Source organism: Amia ocellicauda, chromosome 3, assembly GCF_036373705.1.
Source record: "Amia ocellicauda isolate fAmiCal2 chromosome 3, fAmiCal2.hap1, whole genome shotgun sequence".
Taxonomy (NCBI): Eukaryota; Metazoa; Chordata; class Actinopteri; order Amiiformes; family Amiidae; genus Amia; species Amia ocellicauda.
The window spans coordinates 20,414,202-20,434,591 of record NC_089852.1 but is presented as its reverse complement, the minus strand read 5'-3'; the positions used below and the strand labels follow the sequence as shown (position 1 = coordinate 20,434,591).

General features: G+C 40.1%; 1 protein-coding gene across 2 annotated transcripts; it reads left to right on the top strand.

Moving 5' to 3' along the window:
• The first annotated feature begins 804 nt into the window (after positions 1 to 804).
• On the top strand, positions 805 to 19,589 carry kat2a (K(lysine) acetyltransferase 2A). 2 transcript variants are annotated; one of them, XM_066698417.1, is made up of 18 exons: positions 805 to 1,105; positions 1,942 to 2,065; positions 3,674 to 3,819; positions 5,401 to 5,490; positions 5,989 to 6,170; positions 7,743 to 7,934; positions 8,356 to 8,462; positions 9,096 to 9,206; positions 9,704 to 9,840; positions 10,412 to 10,620; positions 12,432 to 12,558; positions 12,959 to 13,069; positions 13,777 to 13,920; positions 15,174 to 15,288; positions 15,414 to 15,450; positions 15,680 to 15,743; positions 16,175 to 16,259; positions 16,731 to 19,589. In XM_066698417.1, the coding sequence occupies exons 1-18, from the start codon at positions 881 to 883 to the stop codon at positions 16,922 to 16,924; spliced, it is 2,400 nt and encodes a 799-aa protein (XP_066554514.1). In that variant the 5' UTR covers positions 805 to 880; the 3' UTR covers positions 16,925 to 19,589. The 2 variants fall into 2 exon arrangements, with proteins under 2 accessions (XP_066554514.1, XP_066554513.1); XM_066698416.1 differs by having other exon boundaries at positions 9,093 to 9,206.
• The last annotated feature ends 801 nt before the right edge of the window (positions 19,590 to 20,390 follow it).

The following is a 20,390-nucleotide window of genomic DNA, read 5'->3' as shown; positions in this document are numbered from 1 at the left end:
TTCACAGCCTGACTACTGATCCAACAGATTGTAGGGAGGGGAGGGGGTTTATCCAGAAAATGGGACTGTGACTTTAATGGTTCACAGATGGAGGTCAATGCTAATAATTGTGTCCTCGTTAGGGCAATTTCTTTCATCTCTGTAAACTGGGAGCTTCCATGGCACAGGGGTTGAATACTTATGCAAGCCACACATTTCACCAGTTTTTATTTTTTCTTATTTTTTTCCCAAAATAAAAATGACACCTTACAATAATTGAGTTTCAGTGTTTTAAAATAAACGATCAAACAGATTTACATTTCAATGTACCATTTGTAATTCAGTAAAAACTGGTTAGGGGTCTGAATACTTTTGAAAGGCACTGTATATCACTTATCTGGAGCAGAGTAGTAATTAATCCGTAGTAATTATCACAGATTACACAGATTCTGACACAGGTCAGACTACTAAATAGGGTGCGTACCGTACCGTACGTTTTAACTTTGTTGAACATAAAAAGTAATATAGCAGAACATACGACGTGAAAACGTCTAGGACTTCAACAGAAATGCAAGTGTACTTACAGTATAAGGAATTCCTTTCTAATGTGGTATAGGAACAAACTAGGGACATTTAATTTAGGTTTTAGAAAAGCTGTTATATGTAAATCTGATATATAAAGTATAGCGTGCGTCTGCACATCTTAAATTACACGTGATCCATTACTTTCACGAAGCACCACAGATACTCTGGAAACATCAATACCCAGAATGCCTCTCTTCAACGCAGGCGCACTTGCAGTTTCGAAAAGGAAAGAGAAAGGCCAAAAAATTGTCAATAAACTTTATTGGTAACAACAACACAAAATAAGGGAGAGGAAAAATCCTTCGCGGCTACTGCCATGGCGGACCCGGCGGCTCAGGCCTCCTTACAGCCCCGGCTGCAGCAGGCTCAGCCCGGTGGTGCGGGAGGGTCGAACCCGACCTCGGGCTGCGGATCCAGCAGCAGCGACCCGGCCCGGCCAGGGCTCAGCCAGCAGCAGCGGGCCAGCCAAAAGAAAGCCCTGGTCCGCGCTTTCCCGCGGGCAAAAAAACTGGAGAAACTCGGGGTCTTCTCCGCTTGCAAGGTGAGGTTGCACTGAACAATGGGTGAGGACAGAGCGTAGTGGCTTTCATTTTAGTGTGAGAAACAAGTCCGATAGCTTTCACCCTTTCATGCACGACTGTGTTGTTTTAAACGGACGGAATGCCCTGGTGTGGCACTCGGTTGTTGCGTTACCAGTCGACCGTTGGCACAGGCAATGAATGGAGTGGACCACTGTTCCACAAAAGGACGTGTGACAGCCTGGACCGGGTGTTGCTTTCCCAACAGAACTGCTACCGATCATAAATAAACGCCACTATAATCTACCACACCTTTCCAAAAGCCCGTCGGTTTCATTTAAATAACTGCGTCATATTTATTTGAACGCACATGCCACGTTGAAAATGCCACTGCCAAGTTCCTTCCTTAGAATAAATAAAACTATCATTATTATTTGAGATGCTTATGTTTTTCGATTAAAGCACATGTTTGGTTCAAGAACATTTCTCTTGACATTTATGAACGGAAATATCTGACACTGACAGTGTATCTAGGTTTGTTGGTTGCATTTCACTGTTTAAATACCCGTTGTAATTGGCAATTTCCAATAACAAGGTTTAAACTCCATGAGTATAGTCTAGAAACACAAATCGGCTATACTGTAGATTAAAATGATTGTTCTACTGGGCTACTTAAACCTGTTACTCGTTGTATTTGTGATTTATTGTAACAAAACATCAATTGTTTTCAGGGAAAGAACTTTGAAAAAGCATATTAGATTACTGATTTTATAAACGTAAAAAGCAAATCAGATGGTTATATACTCTGTAATATGTACATCACTGAATGATTGTTGTTGTCATTTCATTCTTGCTAAAGGCCAACGACTCGTGTAAATGCAATGGCTGGAAGAACCCTCACCCGCCCACCGCGCCGCGCATGGACCTCCAGCAGCAGGCCGCCAGCCTCAGCGAGCCCTGCCGGAGCTGCGGCCACGCCCTGGGCAAGTCCCGCGTCTCTGACCCTCTCCAGCATGCAGCCAATCAATACAATCCTTCCCATACCCACACTGACACATTATCTGTTTAATCACTATCCATTTGTATGTACAGAGCTGTCCCTGGCACTTTGGTCTTACTCAAGTTCATATTCCGTGCAGTTTGAGAGTTGTTGAATGTGAAGGTGCAAGTCTTATCCCATGGAAGAAATGAAAAGAAAAGTGTCAATGGGATTGAGTACATTTGGAAGAATGTACCCGTTTGCTTGAAGAGAAAAGTATGTGATCAGTGTATACTAGCAGTGCTCATATATGGCTCTGAAGCCTGGTCACTAAATGCAAAAAGATACAGAAACTACAAACCACACAGAAAAGCATGGAAAGCTGTATACTTGGTATAACCAGAAGAGACAAAATTGAAAGCGTGAGAATGTTAAAATGGCAATGGGCCGGACACATTGCAAGAAGAACAGACCAAAGATGGACAAAATAAGCTATGGAATGGAACCCAAGAGATTAAAAAAGACCACATAAAAGATAGGAAGATGAAATTAGGTGATGTGCTTTTGTGACCTGGAAAAAATATGCTATATGGTGAAACAAGTGGAAACATCTTGGGGAGGCCTTGAGCAGTGGATCAATAAAGGCTGCTGCTGATATATGCATATCATTTATATATGACAACATTACTACGGGTTAAACCACTACAAAATCCATTTAAGCACACATTAAAGTGAATATAGGCCATATATGGTAACGTTCTATGATGGAAACTTGGTACACCAATAATGCTGTTAGAAGAGCACAGACTTTAAACAGTGAAGTTGAGAAAGAAGAATCAGAGTACATGTAGATGCATTGTGTCAGAATAGCAGACATAAGAGTGTAAACATAGACCAGTAATAGTGACCTTTTTATTACTGGACATAAAGTAGCATTATGGTTTTTAACAGACTAAAAGTGAATTACCAATGCTGCAACTTCAGATTCATTCAAAATGTAGACACCTGCAGATACATGGCAAATGTTTAGCTAATAAAATAACTGCATACTTACTTTATCAATCTACAAAAAGCTCTCATTGTAATATTTTGAGTTTTTTCTAACCCAATATATATATATATATATATATATATATATATATCAGTGTTTACCTTACACATACAGTATTTCAATATCTTGGTGATTAAATGTGATTCAGCACACTGCCCTGTCTAGATACCATAGCATACTCTCTTTATATTACTGTTGCAGCAAGATTGTGTAACTCATGTGTGAATATCAGCTTTGTGTATTGCTCCTGGCAGGCCAGTTTTAGTAGTTTCTGTGTAACTGATTCTGAGAAACTTTTATCCTAGGCCATATACAGAACAAAAGACAGACGTTTTGGGTAACTTGACATCAGTGTAGTTGCCTAACAACTAAGGGAGTTATCTTCTGTATTATACTATGTTTTTTAGAAATCTGTATTTGAACTACCTTTTTATATTAAAAAAATAAAATAAAAATAATCATTTTTTATTTTTTTTATTTCCTTACACAGCACACTTTGGCTTGTTGGAAACCATGGATTTTAATGCCTATCTCTCTCCACATGTCCTTCTCCCTGTGCAGCTGATCACGTGTCCCACCTGGAGAACGTTTCTGAGGATGAGATCAACCGACTCCTGGGGATGGTGGTGGATGTGGAGAACCTGTTTATGTCGGTGCACAAGGAGGAGGACACTGACACTAAGCAGGTCTACTTCTACCTCTTCAAGGTACGGCCACTGATGTGGGTAATTTTATGCAGAGGGCATCAGACAGCGTCCTGGAGGGCCGTGGTGTCCTCTGGTTTTCACTTCAGACCTGCTCTTTTAAAAGTTAATACGTTGTGTGGCTGAGAGGACCACGAGGCTGAGATGCATCTGTTGTACAATTAGAGACCCTTCACGTGACCTATGATCTTATTGTAAATTACACAAGTAAGGATTAGACACCCATTTATTTACAGTAAATAAAACCCGTATTTTCATTTAATGTAACAATCAAAACCCCAATCTCCGTCTAAAAATGATCCGCTGTAATGGACCTACATTAGCCGATCTTTGTTGTGTTTTCAAGCTAGTTCAACGTAGTACAACTATTTATTAAAAACAAATGTACATCCTGACCTGTGACACTTCCAGCACTAGGTGGAAGTGTCCTGACATGTCATTGGTAACTGAATAATTTTGAAATACTGATGATTCTTTGCACTGGGTGACATTTATACACCCATCTACCCATATTCTGGAATGTTCCATGGGTCCAATATGTCCAGTCATCAACCTTTTTAAATTATGAGCTGTAAAATAAAATGTGTACATTTTACAGAAGTCTGACTGAGAAAACAATTACATTTAGTGGAGTCAATGAGAGCTCCCTGTTGGAACTTAAACCGTGTGAGTGGCCTTGGATGCAGCCAAAAACTAAAGGACCTAATAATAATATGACTTACTATATTCTGTTTGTTGTCACTATATGCTATCCTTTGTAGAATGTATTATTAAATTCAGCTGCACTAGTGGAATCTGTGCAATCTCACCTCTCACCCCATATATTATCTCTATATTTATACATGTATTATCCTGTCTGTTTTTGAAGATCCTTTTATTTGAAGATGAAGGTACTGACGATACTTTTAAAGGCCCATTCATTAAAGACAGCATTTTTGATCACCCCATTCTTGGTTCTTCACATGCTCAATGTTTTTGTCTGTTTGTTGGTATTAAAATCATATTTAAAAGGAGCAACTACAATGAAGTAAATTAAAAATGAGAGAGAGAAAAACTGGATAGCTTTACAGGTCAGCCTATCCCTCCAGTCACTTTTATAATGCTATGATTACAAGTGGAACTATACTGTGGTAAAGTCGTGTTCTGCAGATGCATTCAGATTTCAGGAGGTCGATACATGTGATCCTGAATGTATTATGTCCATTGCCCTTGATTTGTATGATGCCAGCTTGATTGCAGTGCAGCGTGTGTAGGATCACTTGCAGCAGGCCCTTGCTTTAATTGATGTACAAATGAAGGTAGTACATCTTGGACTGAAGTGCACTCTTAACTTATGTGGCTTAGAACTTGTCAAGATGTGACCAACAAAAATACTAAGTACAGGCACGTCACTTAAACAATTGCAGCAAGCGGTTTACAGTGTTATATTTATTATTAATTTCATAGCAGATGCCTTTACACAGTGTGACTTACAGCTGTTAAACACTTTTCAGAAATATTATATTACTTGTAAAAGCCTGGCATTGATTAGGACAAGCATGTTTGTCTTTTGCATTCTGCGTAACGCTCTCCTTTGTTTCCTAGCTCCTGAGGAAATGCATCTTACAGATGAGCCGGCCTGTGGTTGAAGGCTCTCTAGGCAGCCCTCCCTTTGAGAAGCCCAACACTGAGCAGGTGAAGTCCGCAGCAGGCTAATAACTAGTTAAATGACCCTGCTGCTGCAGATCACTTGCATAGGATAGGATTGGATTAATAAATGGGATTATAATGGCGGTGGTGGCCTTAGCAATCAAACAAGCTTTCTCTCTTGTAGTTCAAAACAAATCCCAATGCACCACTAAGGTCTTAGTATTAACACCTCCATTGCATTTAAAATAAATAAATAGAATTTGATTTCTCCATTGGGGTCCAGCATCCCACTCTTCTGTAAATGCATGACATAGTCTGTTCTCAGTGGGGTTCACCCCCAGTATCTATGTGTGTTATAGGAATGTTTGTTTAAATCTAATCTGTAACAAAAATGGTGTTTCAGAAACTGAGCTGAGCAATTTAAACATAATTATTTCAAGTGCCATACAGGAAGAAAAACCAGAACAAGGATGGTACTTCTCACAACGTTTTCAGTTACCTGATGAGGTGTGTGACCACCCTGTCTGGCTTGTGCATTTGCAGGGAGTTTTGAACTTCGTTCAGTACAAGTTCAGCCACCTCCCCCCAAAAGAGAGGCAGACGATGTTCGAGTTGTCCAAAATGTTCCTCCTCTGCCTCAATTACTGGAAGCTGGAGACCCCCTCTCAGTACCGGCAGCGATCGCAGAACGATGACGGGACAGCTTACAAAGTGGACTACACAAGGTATTGGAAATGGGGTCTTACTGTTTACACATGGGAGCAGCTTTATTATACCTTTTATTATTATGATTCATGGACAAACGGTGTCTGATGCTTCTTAGCTGGGATCACCTATCCTGGTCCTGGAGAGCTACAAGGTCTTCTGGTTTTCATCACAGCCAAGCTTTTGAATCCCCAATCCTTTTGCCCAAATAATTTCCATGACCCAGAAAAATGGTCTCTAGCCCTGGTCCTTGAACTGATGATCCCGTTTGGGTTTACAGGTCACCTTTGCATTGCCCGTTTCCAAGAACACATGCTTGGGAACACATGCTTCTCATGGATCCATTAAGCAAGTGCAGTCACTCGTTCAATCCCCGAGGGTTGAAAGTGTATTTGGGTATTTATTGTAGATTTTATTTCTAAATTACTGATTGTACCACAAAGAGATTCTAAATTGCTCATTAAAAAAATGTCCCCAAGTCTTTATGAATGGGTGATGTAAGGAACCTGTACAACTACTGGGTCAAGGCATCAGTGGCTGACAGGGATCAGGCCTGGGGCACTATAAACCAGTGAGCTCTAGGATATGCAGTGATATGCAGATTTTGTCTCCCATGGGCACGAGTTGCAGCAGGCTTCAGTTTGTTTTGTTTTTAATCAGTGCGGCAGTGCTAGCAGATATCTGGGTTAAGAGTAACACACAATCTGCAACAATTTAAAAGAATACAGCCATCTGCATTTTTTGTATTTTAAATTAAGCCAGACTCATTTCCATTATTTCATAACACTGTCATAGCAGCTGGGAGCAAATGTTCCTCTTTAATAAGCAGTGTGGTACTAACTTTTCCTCCCAGTGCATTTTCCATGAATTCTTTTAAACTGATCAGCGTTTTGTTTCTCCCTTTATTTTCAATTTTTCTGATCGTCCACATTCAGTTTGCATTTATATATTTTGTTATTATAATTTTTTCATAAAGATTTTATAAAGTCTGAAGGATACAAAAGAGTATCTCCTTCCATATTAAAATGCAGAGGATATAAAAGTGAAGTAATTTGAAATCTAATTCATGTTGCTTTAAATACGTACTCAAGACACATTCATCATTTAACTGAGCACTCACACCTAGGTTTCAGATTTGCCCTGCTTTTGGTGTATTGCAAAGAAATGCAGCTAACAGGACTTTGTTCAGTCTGTCCCTGCCTTGTTTAATAAATCGTTGCTCCCACATAGCTGCCTAAACAACTCTCAATAGCTTACTATTGATAGATACGCAGACAGGGGTGGGAATTGCTCTGTATTCAACACTCCCTTTATGTGCATTGTAAAGTCTGCATGCACTCAATTGTTCAGGTTCCAGACACCTGGGCATTTAAACCGTACACCTAACTGAGGCAGTGTGGACTCAATAACTTGGTCATTTCTGACAATGCATAACTTTGTGAATAGCTGAAAACACACTTAATAAAGATAAATCGCACAATTAAGTAACGCGGAGTTCAGCTGGGACAAATCACAATACATGCTTTTACTATCAGGATTGTTCTGACTGCGCATCTGTGTGTGTGTGTCTCCGTGTGCCTGCGTGTGTGCAGGTGGCTGTGTTATTGCCATGTCCCTCAGAGCTGCGATAGTCTGCCGCGCTACGAGACCACACAGGTGTTTGGCCGCAGCCTGCTGAAGTCCATCTTCACTGTGACGCGCCGCCAGCTGCTGGAGAAGTTCAGGGTGGAGAAGGACAAGTTGCTCCCAGAGAAACGCACGCTGATCCTCACTCACTTTCCCAAGTAAGGCGGCCTTCACCCAGAACAACTTCGCTGCAGTCCCTGTTGGAGACCAGAACGAGTCTTCTTTCAAGACTCTGTCAGAGATTGTATTTCTGAGGTCCTTTTCAGGTTCACAGCTTCACTAAGTTTTAGCATAAAGTTTTGTGATGATAAATATTGTCATAAGTGAAGTGTATTATAAAAATAACACTTCTCTATTGTAACGGGCAATAGACTAACCAGAGAAAAGAATATGATCTGCTCCATTTTTAGCTAAAGGGTCTTTGTTTCTTACAGCAGGGAGATGCATTTCTTTTGTTTCTCTTGATCTTTAATTTTAAAACGGCTAGTTGTTGCCTGTTGCTTGTCACTATGTATACATTTCATTATTAGGCATCCATTAAAGGAGTTGGAGGTTCCTAAGGTGAGCCCTGTGTTTCAGGTTCCTCTCCATGCTGGAAGAGGAGATCTACGGGGAGAACTCGCCAATCTGGGAGGCCGATTTCACCATGCCTGCTTCAGAGGGGGCACAGCTCGGCCACCAGCCAGGTAGAGCCTGTCACGATGCCCATTCCCCAGTGCCAGGGATTCCCGGCTTCTGTCCTCCAGAGCCAGAGCATCTCCTAGTTTTCATTTGGCCAGAGCTCATGATTATTGATCTGAAGTAATGCTATGCTTTAGTTTTTAGGTGATGTCTAAGAACCATTTCGAATGTGGTCCTCGGAATAGGTTGTGCTCTTACTCGGTTTAAATTTGTTGTGGTGTTCTAGTCTATTAAACAAGAACACATTGTATGAAATTGCATTGCTTTACAAACTCATGTAAAGGGCTTTCTTCTACTGACTGTAGAGCCATGGTCTTTAACCCAAGTCTTGGTGAGCACCAGTACCTTAGTTTTATTGGTCATACTAAATCCAAACCATTCTCAAAGGCGGGGTAGGTACACTTGTTAGTTTCTGATTTATTTAACCAAGCTTTCTCAATGAATGATCCTTAATGGCCAATGGTTTTCTGAATTGTCTGAGAGATTACATACTGAATATATGAGAATTAAATCTTTCCAAGTCTTTATAAAAATTATTGGAAAACAATCAGTGTGTTTGTGTGCGTTTCGCTTGCATGTTTGCTAACTGTGGGCTCTGTCCTGGCGGTGTGTGGCGCTGCCCGGTGTGTGTGCAGCAGTGATCATTCCAGCGGCAGTGTCGAGCTCAGCCTCCTTCACCAAGAGCATCAGCAGCAGCTCGGCCCTGGGCTCCATGACTCTGGATGCGGTGGTGTCGGAGCCCATGCCAGGTAAGATTTCATCTCCCTCATATAGGCTCCCGCGTGGCACCTATGGTTGAGTTTGACCCTTAAGGACTGGATTTGAAGAACACTGCTATAAGATATATATATATTCTTTTTTTAGTTTTTAGTTTTGTTTATGACATAAATATCATAGCCTGAAGGTGTCCATTACAGACTTACCTGGGATTTTATTAATTGGACATCTTTAACATTGTTTCAAGGTCATTTACAGTTAATGGCTTAAAAGCTTCTTTTCATTCAGGTCTGCATTCCCTGTATATTGGCTAGTTATTACCTGGTTACTGACAATTTTCATGTTTTGTTAGTGTATTCCAGGTAATAAAACATTGTATAAATGCCATTTGGTTACTGGTAAAATTGTAGTCAATTTACATCTTTGAATTTAAATCTGAAATTAAACAACCAGGGCCAAAATCTAGGCTCTAGGTGTCACAAGGTAATGCAATTAAAGACCCTTATGGAAGGTTTGTCATGTGTGCCAGGAGAGAAGCGGAAGCTGCCTGAGACAATGACACTGGAGGATGCCAAGAGGATCCGTGTGATGGGCGATATCCCTATGGAGTTGGTGAATGAGGTCATGATGACCATCACTGACCCTGCTGCCATGCTGGGCCCAGAGGTCAGAGTACCGCCCACTGCCCCTGAAAAACACGGCAGCACCAGTGCACAGCTCCACATTTCGGGTCCTAGTCAGGACACATTCACCAACATGCTAATTTCATACTTTGCATGGGTTCCCAGGGGGCACATCCACTAAGCACGGTTTTCAAAACTGAGTTCCTGGAAGGGCCAGTTTCCATTTCATTCTGCCTGAAGGTGTACATTACTGACATAACCCATTTATTTTATCAATTGGACATCTTTAACATTGTTTCAAGGTAATTTACAGTTAATGGCTTAAAAGTTTCTTGTCATTCAGGTCTGGACTCCCTGTAACAAATTCTGCAGCCTGTAGAGAAGTATAAAGTTTATGTAGTTAAACCTCTCAGAACTTGGTCTGAAGAGAAGCCAAAAGACTGAGGAAGATCCCTACACTAAATAACTAAGCCCAGCATTGGGATGGGCCCTATAATATAGCTGGTCTTTAGGTGCATGTCTTTCCCAGTTTAACTTATGATACTCCAGTTCCAGTTCCATGCTGTTCTATGCACTATGTAGCTTAACCTTGTCCTTCTTCCTTTTCCTTGAAGACAAGCTTATTGTCCGCGAACGCAGCCCGTGATGAGACCGCCCGACTAGAGGAGCGACGGGGGATTATCGAATTCCATGTCATCGGGAACTCCCTGTCCCAGAAATCCAACAAGAAGATCCTGATGTGGCTGGTGGGCCTGCAGAACGTTTTCTCACACCAGCTGCCCAGGATGCCCAAGGAGTACATCACTCGACTAGTGTTTGACCCGTAAGTTACAAGATCCTAATGAAAATAAGACTGTCCTAGGTCATAGTTTGCACAGTTATTAAGATTCTCATGTCTGGAAGTATAGAGAGACTCATCTACTATATATTGTGCCTTGCAGTGGTATTCAGACCACTCATTCAGACTATGGTGTCTCATTTATTGATATTTCAAAATTATGCATTTGCCTGTACTTTGCTCCATCAATTTTTCTTGCAATCATAAAAAGCTTTCCAGTCCCTGCTGAGGAGAAGCATCTCTATAGTGTGATGCTGCCACCATCAGGTGTGACTGTAGGGATGGTGTCGAGTGGGAGATGTGCTGTGTTTGTTCTGTGCTAAACGTAACGCTTGGCAATCAGATCAAAATAATTATATTTCTGTAGGATCACTCAGGTGCTTTGAGATGGCTTATTTTTAGTAATGGTTTCTGTTTTGACACGGTACCATAAAGGCTAGTATTGTGAATTGTTCCTGATATTGTTGACTGATGCACATTTTCTCTCCTCTACCTCTAACTCTTTCAAAGCTCCCAAAGTTTCCTCCTTGTCCAACTACTCAGTTTGGAGGGATGGCCTAATCTAGACAGTGGCTCATTCAATGCACAAGCCATGTTTTTGATGGAGTAGACTGTGCTCACAGTGATATTCAGTCACTTAGATATTTTTGTTGTATCCTTCTCCTCACCTGTACATTTCAGTTACTTTACTCTTGAGCTTTGAAAGCTCCTTGGTCTTCATGGTTGAGTCTTTTCTTGAAATTCACTACCTGACCAAGGAACTTCACAGAGACGGGTGCTTTCATTCTGAAATCATAAGAACCACTACTATTGCACACAGACAGAGGCCATTCAACTAATTGTGTAGCTTGTTAAGGTAATTTTGTGCACCCAAGTTAATTTAGCTTTGCACACAGCAAAGGGTTTGAATACTTATGCAATCATGTGTTAATTTTTATTTAATGTTCATGATCTATTTACTTATTTCTTAGTTTTGTGTATTTAACACAGTAATTCCTACTTCAAAGTGTCATGACTGCAAGCTTTAAAGCTATAATATGTGAAAACTGAAAGGGTCTGAATATTTTTCCAAGGCACTGTACATGTATATAACAATGGCTAATCTCCACCCTTAGACAGGTAGCAAAAGTCATACAATAGCAAAAGCGGCTTTACGCTGAGGACAATAAATAGGTATCTATAAGTATCTTACCAGGAAGGATATAAACTCATACCAAAAAGCAATAGCTTGAGCATTCAGATTGTGGTCTTCAATCACATTCATCATCACACATTTTTAATGTTTCATAAAAATGCGTGCGGGTTCATTACATTCCTGAGCAGATAGTTTGAGAGCTACAGATGACATTTGAAAATGTAAAAACATGTCCTCGTCTTTATTTCCAATACAGTATCTGCATGTAACATATTTTAGGTTAAACACTGTCAAGACAAATGTTACAAATTGTTACAAATTAATTACACTGCCTTAAAACTGTGAATCGTGTCTCTCCCTGGGTTTAGTCAAGTGTGTGTCTGTACTTCAACTTCAGCACCAGGTCTCAAAGACCTGGAAGCACTGAGAAATTAAGTGATACAGTCTTGGAAAACAACAAGGGTGCCACTCTCAATAGATCCAAAACTCGATAGGCTGCCTCTTACTGTGGCAGAGCGTCAGGAAATCCTAGAGAAAGCTTGGTCATTTTTAAATTAGATCAATTTTGAAAAGCTGAAATTGCTAAAGGATAACTTTGATCTTCCAAATTGACATGTTTGTTAGGTATTGCATCTGATTGAGTGTTCTTGTCTCTCAATAGGAAACACAAGACCCTGGCTCTGATCAAGGATGGCCGTGTGATTGGGGGAATCTGTTTCCGCATGTTCCCCACACAGGGCTTCACCGAGATAGTGTTCTGTGCCGTCACCTCTAATGAACAAGTCAAGGTATGATGTGCAGCTTTCCTCTTCACATGCCTCGCTTTAATTTTCTCTCTTTTGGTCTCCTCCTCTCCTTCTAATAAATCTATTTTTTTCCCCCCTCCAAAATTGTTCCCATTTACAACCTGACTGCTTAATTTGTCTTCAGGCCCTCTCAAACGAGCAGGGTTTTAAAGTGTGCCTGCATTGGGGAAATACGTGGCTTTAGTACACCTAAAAAATATAATTTAGAAGAAAGTATGCTCCTATCTCAACACACTACTTAAAACCGCAAAGATGCTCCAACATTGAGCCAGAAATCAACTATGCCTTTCTGCTGAAAGTTAGTCAATGTTTGTGTCATCCTGTGTTGGGGGAAAAAAAAAAAAAACCTTGCCCAACTGTTAATTTTGACTTCTGATTTCAGGGGTATGGCACTCACCTGATGAACCACCTGAAAGAATACCACATCAAACACAGCATTCTGTACTTCCTCACCTACGCGGATGAATATGCCATTGGCTACTTCAAGAAGCAGGTACAGATCCTGAGCTTGTAAGAGGGGAAAACAATCTGTATTCCAGCACATAGCACAGTTCCTGTACACTGCATATCTGTCTTTAAACAGTTGGATTACATACTGAAATAAGCAAACGTGTAAGAAACTGAGAGAGGTTCCATACAAGAGGATGCCCTTGGCTCCATTTTGGTAAATTGATCATTGGTCACTGATCCAGTTAATCCAGTAATTATTTGAGTGAAGTGGTTTCTTGTCCAGGGTGTACCCTGCCTCGTGCCCTGTTCCTGCTAGATTGGGCTCCGGTTCACTGTGACCCTGTACTGGATGAAGTGGTTATTGAAAATGGACGCATGGATTATTGAGTAACCCAACTTCAGCTATGTGGCTCTTAAGCCTATTCCAGACCCCCACCACTCTGTAAAGAAGTACCTGGTGTTTTCGTTCCTAGATACTTTACATTTTTTCTGTTGAAGGTGAATCCCTACTTGGGGTTGACTTCTGAATCAATTCTCCTCCTAATCTCTTCTGTTCAACACTACAGTCAGTTCCCTTAAACTATCCACATCAAAACAATTTTTCAAGACTGGAGATCACTCTTCCCACCCTCTGTAGGATGGATTAAAATACATTTTGTATAAAATGTTGACCTCAAGTGCACTAACTAATGCATTGTATGATTTTTCAGTTGCTTCCCTTAATTTGTTTTGATTCGCCTGTCTTGGCAGGGTTTCTCCAAAGATATCAAAGTTCCCAAGAGTCGCTACCTGGGCTACATCAAGGACTATGAAGGAGCCACGCTGATGGAATGTGAGCTCAATCCCAGGATTCCCTACACAGAGCTCTCGCACATTATCAAGAAGCAGAAAGAGGTACACTTCAGCCGTAACCATACGAACAAGAACACGTTTTATTTATTCGGCAATATTCAATAAAAAGACAGCCAAAGCACTGTGAAGATAAGCTGGGGGCTCATATATTTCACAAATTGCAGCCTATATATATATATTTATTAGGGCCCAACAGATATATCGGAGCACCGATATTGGCATTTTACAGAAATGGTGGTATCAGTACACATTCCTCTGATAATGCACCGATACACTTTTTCAAACTATTGGCTAAATATTTTTCAAATTACAATAAAATCCTTAATTAGACGAATGTCCTTAATTGGATGAATGTTGATATTTGTCACAATTTCTTAAACTTGCACTAACATACTCTAACACAAGGCATGGGATAAAATAAAGTTAACAGCATCAACTTACTTTTTATGTGGTCTGTAAAAGACTGATAGAAACCATGGAAGAATATGCCACTTTAAGGGGAAACATCCGCGTACTGGAGGAAGACCTCCCTAAAACCTAAACGAGTCACACAACAAAATAGCAAATCAGGCATAATACAAATTACAGTTTTGAAATTACAGAATTACAGAAGAAATTACAGAGTGCATTGCAGCACACTATGTGCAGCGGTTAAATAGTACTTATCTTTGTCATTTCCATATCATCTGTACAGTTCTTGCAAGAACCAGTAGCTTATTAACCAGAAAGACATCAGTCTTATCTCCTTCCCTGTCTACCACTATCCTTGGGCATTGCTTTGGAATATGTGGTCCAGATGGAAGAATTACACCGAGTAGTACAATGGCCTTCTTAGTCTCTGAGATCCGAGGCGATCGGGCTTCAGGGTGCTATAGCAGCTGCTATCACAGTTTAGGGATACATTTGTCGCCTACTTTTATTGCCTTTTAGCACAAATTGACAATACAGTGTTTCCCCTTAATGACACACTAAGATATTACAATCTGAAATATCTTTCTTTAGTGACATTTAATTTCTGTGTACTTAATTTTGTTTAACAACAGTATAGAGACTGAGAAAATCATTAGTTTGGAATGACATGTTCAAGAAAATATTTTTTTTGTGTGACATTTTAAAAGCCAGAAAAGCGAATTATTTCAAGTAGATTGTTCCATCTTGAAATAATTTGTTACATAGGCTTGCAGCCCCCTTTTCCTTTACTCATTGTTGTGATGCTTGGACTGTTATGTAAAAGAAAGTTGTGTAAAACTGGTTGTGTGCATGCTTCCCTCTCATCACATCTATCTGCTTTTCAGATCATAAAGAAACTCATAGAAAGAAAGCAAAGCCAGATTCGGAAGGTGTACCCAGGACTGACATGTTTCAAAGAAGGGGTGCGGCAGATTCCAGTAGAAAGCATACCTGGCATCCGTAAGACTGCCTTATTTCCCAGTCACTTTATGTACCATGACGTTATGGACCGTATTTGCCAGTCTTTTTTTTTTGTCTCCTTTGACTGTGCAGATACTTTAAATACATGTTTGTTTGCCTTGTAGGGGAGACTGGATGGAAACCCAGTGGCAAGGAGAAAGGGTATACTGAGACACCTTCACACATTCATAATTACCTCTTCTGGACTGTATCTTTGTAAAGTATTACTGTGTGTCTTAAAATATATGTGTATATATATATATATATATATATTTTTTTTTTTTTCAACTATTCTAATTAGTTAATTTTAGGAAGTCAGTCAGGACTATTTTCAGACAATTTTCTATATTTTGTTTTATTGTTTATACTTTGTATTTACTTTCCATTGTAGCAAAGAACTGAAAGACCCAGATCTCTTGTACAATATGCTGAAAAACCTGCTGGCACAGATTAAGGTAAAAACAGTATGATTGATGATCCCTGTGCGATTTAAATTCTTGATGCTCCAGCATGTTGTTTGATATAGTACATGCAGTATTATTTTTTAAGTGAGGTACTTATTCTAGTTAACTGACCCCTGATTGTTTACTTAAGTTATTCTCATATTAGTTCCACCTAAAACTATTTTTTTTTCTTCGGCTCCGTTTTGCCTAATTAATGACTCCTAAAACACAACTGTAATTCCTATTTATATAGCCTAAAATGCTGTTTCTCATATTTATTGTATACTTTTATCATTCAGTTGTGTTCGATTGTGAAGTATACCAGGGTCCCCTTTTCCAATATGTTTTCATAGGTCAGCCTTAAATCCTCTATTTAAAAAGATGTTGGAAACATTTATTTCTGATGACTTTTTGGTCACTGACAATCTGCATTGTACTGACAGACTCACCCAGACGCCTGGCCTTTCATGGAGCCAGTGAAGAAGACTGAGGCCCCGGATTATTACGAAATCATTCGCTTTCCAATCGGTACGCTGTGTTCCTGTTATTGTTAGTACTGTTGTTTTGTTGTGGTGTACGTGTTATGGTGTACATCCTACAGAGTGTTAAATTAATCTATGCAAATTTGCTTGGAACACAGTAATGAGTACAAAGGGCAGCAGTGTGGGAGGAGGGTCGAAGGTTCAGTTTGGGGTGGGGGACTCTATGGTACCCTTGAGCAAGATACTGTACCTACATTGCTCCAGTAAAAACGCAGCTCTACAAATGGGTAATTGTGATTTATTGTAACTATTGTAAGTTGCCCTGGATAAGGGCATCTTCTGTGAAATATAAACTTCTGCCACTGGTTTTGGCTTCAATGCAACTCTTTTGGTCAATCTGAAAGGAAACTATTACAGTGAGAAATGGCGAATTGCTCCATCTCAGTATCTGTTCCTGTTGTTTGTGCATCACCCTGTCAGTGATCCTGATCCCTCCCTGTTCTTTTCTATTTGTCAGATCTGAAGACCATGACCGAGCGGCTCAAGAACCGCTACTACGTGACCAAGAAGCTGTTCATTGCCGACCTGCAGCGCATCATCACGAACTGCCGCGAGTACAACCCGCCCGACAGCGAGTACTGCAAGTGTGCCAACACGCTGGAGAAGTTCTTCTATTTCAAGTTGAAAGAGAGCGGCCTGATTGATAAGTGAGGTACCGTGCATAAGTGGGGCTGTAGAGACCTTTGCACCGAAGTTTAAAAAGTTTGGACATTTAAACAAAAAAACTAAAAACGCAACTTAAAGAAATGTGTATCCGAGAGGTGAAGATGGCTGAAAATCTTGGTCCTTATTCTACCAAGATGAAACGCGGGCTGTTCCTTATATTCTGAAGAGAACACATTTTAAAAAGAGGATGGAGTTTTTTTTTTTTTTTTTTTTCTTGAAATGCTCATCATGTGCTGTAATTTGGTAACCGTGACCCTGTGCGTTTATGGTGGCTTTCAGATTGGAACGTACTACACACCGTGTCTCAAGATCTCTAGACTGGTGTCATTTGACTGTTGATTATGCCGAGGTGGCCGTTATTGTCAAGGTTAATCGTGATCTCCATTCCTTTTCTGAATAACTCAAAAAGGGACCTTAATCCAGGAAAGCCTCTGAAGGGATTTTTGGGATTTGAAGTTTGTTTAAACAGGGTTTGGTGGTGTGATGAACTGGGCATTTGTCATGTATACAGTTTAAAAAACAAAACAACAACACCTATTACTTGAATGAGAAGAGAGGTCTGATCTGTGTCTATTTTGAAGTCCTCAGTGCTTGATTCCATGCTGACTTTTTTGTATTCCGTTTAATGCTGAAAAGCACCACGGGACCAGAGGTTTGGAGATGGAGGTCAAAGCATTTCCACTATCACTTGAAAACTTGTGTGTGTGTTTGTGTATATGTGTTTGTGTATATATTCTGGGCTTCGCCATCTCCGTGCCAAGCCTCGAGATGGAAGAAGCAATTGAGATGGCAACCAGATAGGAGAGGGAGTGGGCAGTCTGAAGTTGGTCTTGTCATGAAAAGCAGTTGCCCCATGGTGTGTAATGTCATTTCAAAACACACATTGTTGTTCTGGCCTGTGAAACAGATCTCAACTCTTATAATCCTATGTTTCTTGTTCATATGATGTCATATTTGCAACAGATTTATATTCAATTTATTTCCACCTTTTTATTACACCTCCTAAAAAGAGTTGGGTTTGCTTCCGCCACAAACCTCAATCACTAGCTTGAGTAAGCTATAAAGTGCTGTCTAAATAATTTTGATTTGAACTTATTCATATTTAACTGTTTTGTTCAGTAATCAGTTAAATTATTTTTTGTTTTTATTATTATACTACCTGTCTTTTTAGTTCAACGGTTCCGCTTGTCAAATGTATATTGTCATCAAGGAAGCAGACAATCCCAGGGAATTTAAGAATTTGAGAAAAAGATGACGCTGTAATATCAAGAAACTGAAGCCATTTGCTTTGCTTTTTTAAACTCACTAAAGCCATTTCCGTTTAGCACCCTGTACCCTATCAAAGCTATGTACAAATAATGTCATCCTGATAGATTTCAACATAGGACTTTCAACAGTGACAGATGTTAAAAACATAACATGGCAGCCCCCATTGTATATTGGATTTGTGTAAATCTACTTCATTTGTACCTCAGAAACTGGGGGCAGGAATTTAAATAAGCTGCTGGGCTACACGCCTACATAAAAAGACGCTGCTTTCAAAGGTGGTAACAGGATTGAAGTTACTGTGTGAATGGGACACTGATGCAAAACAACCTATGAATCTTGCTGTATGTTTGGATGTTACTGTGTACCTGGATGCCACGTCTCTTGTTGCACCTGTAGCCTGTTCCTGATAGGCTGTTTCATTGCCTGTACCTGTCATAGACTGCACACCAGCCGTTTGGTACAGAACCATGCCATGTTAAGCTAAGCAAACTCCAAACATGTTTGTTTCCTGAGCACACCTGCGACTGTGGTATAGGCCTGCTGCAGGGCACCCAGTTTGAAGCGCAGGTCCAGGCTATAACGGATCCTGCTGTGTGAGGGTGTCTTGCCGTGCTAGGTGCTGTGTTCAGTACGTATGCTCTCCAGGTCAAAGCTGCTAGATTATAAGTTTGGAGGACTGCGATGGACACAGCAAATGTTAATCAACCATTTACAAAACCAAGGGCTGCCTGTTTGTGTGCAACAAATCAATACATCGTTGCTGGTAAACAAATCTATATTCAATGACTTTCAATCATAATTTTATGCAGCATTAATTTACATTTTAATGAAATACACTGAAGTGTTCTTTACCCCTAAAGGGAAAACTTAATCCGCAGAAGTCAAACACTTGTTTTGTGCCGAAATCCTAAACATTGAAACAATCTGAAGACTGTTCAGTACTAGCTGATGCTGAGATGACATTAGACAACTTGTGGACAATGCTACTTTTCAAGGTTTTTTCATTTTTAATGACTAGTTTACATCTTTTTTTTGGTCCATGGTGTATCCTCTTCTGTTTTCCAGCAGCGTGCACCTGAATTAAAGTGTGTTTAATAGCAGGCTGAATTCGTATTCACTAATACTTTTGATGTGTCAACAGCTGTCTCCTTCCGTCTCTGAAACAGCTGGATTTTCACAGTGTTTGTCTCATCCAGGGGCCACGTTTTGCTCCAACAACCTGGATTGACTTTTATTTGATGTGAATTGTTCCAGCTTTTCTTTTTAATAATATATATATATATATATATATATATATATATATATATATGTTTCTGAGTTGCTTGCAAAATTTCAGGACACTCTGTATACTGTCTATGCTAATAAAGGGTTTTGTAAGAAATCTTGTGTGCTTTTCTGGGTTGGCTGAGTGGTTTTCGGGACTGTAGAATGTGACATCTGCAGGTGGCTTCACAGTTCTTCATTAGCACTCCTATTTGACTACCTGATCTAAAATAACCTTGCATAATGCTTAAATATATATTTATGAATTGATATTGCTACTTCATTCTGGTTCACCTGCCACCTTTTTCAGAGCAGCTCCCCCCCTCCCACTGGGCCCAGGGAAAACATTTATTGGCTCCAGAGGGAAACGCAACTTAACACTCAAGTTTGTTTGTGCATTATAATGGAAAGTTACTCTCCTGTGTCTGTAAACCTACCAAGCGGGGACATTACTAGCTAGGGCAGTCTTCGTCTTCGTCTTCGTCTTCGTTTTCGTTTTCGTTTTCGTCACATCATTGAATGGGGCTCCTCTAAGGGGGGCCCGGAGGATACCGGAGGAAGGATTTCATCAGGGTTTCCTCAGCACTGACATTCACTGTGTCTTTATTATTGTCTTTGTAAGTCCTTTTCCGATGTCTTTGTCTTTGTTTTTGTTTGTTTATATGTGACCTGTGCTTCTGTCCAAAGCAACTCCCATTCAACAACAAAAACTACATTTGTGCTATAGTTAGAGAATTAGATTGAAAAATATATATATATATGAACTCCGCAACTGAGCACCAGGAAAACTGAGATTTTCAATAGGAGGGCAAAATGTGAAGTTTCAGGTTTAGTTCCATGTACTGCATCTTTAACTGGAGTCATGTTTTGTAGTTTCTGTGTGTAGTTTGTCACTGGTGCTTGAAAAACGCATTGTGAT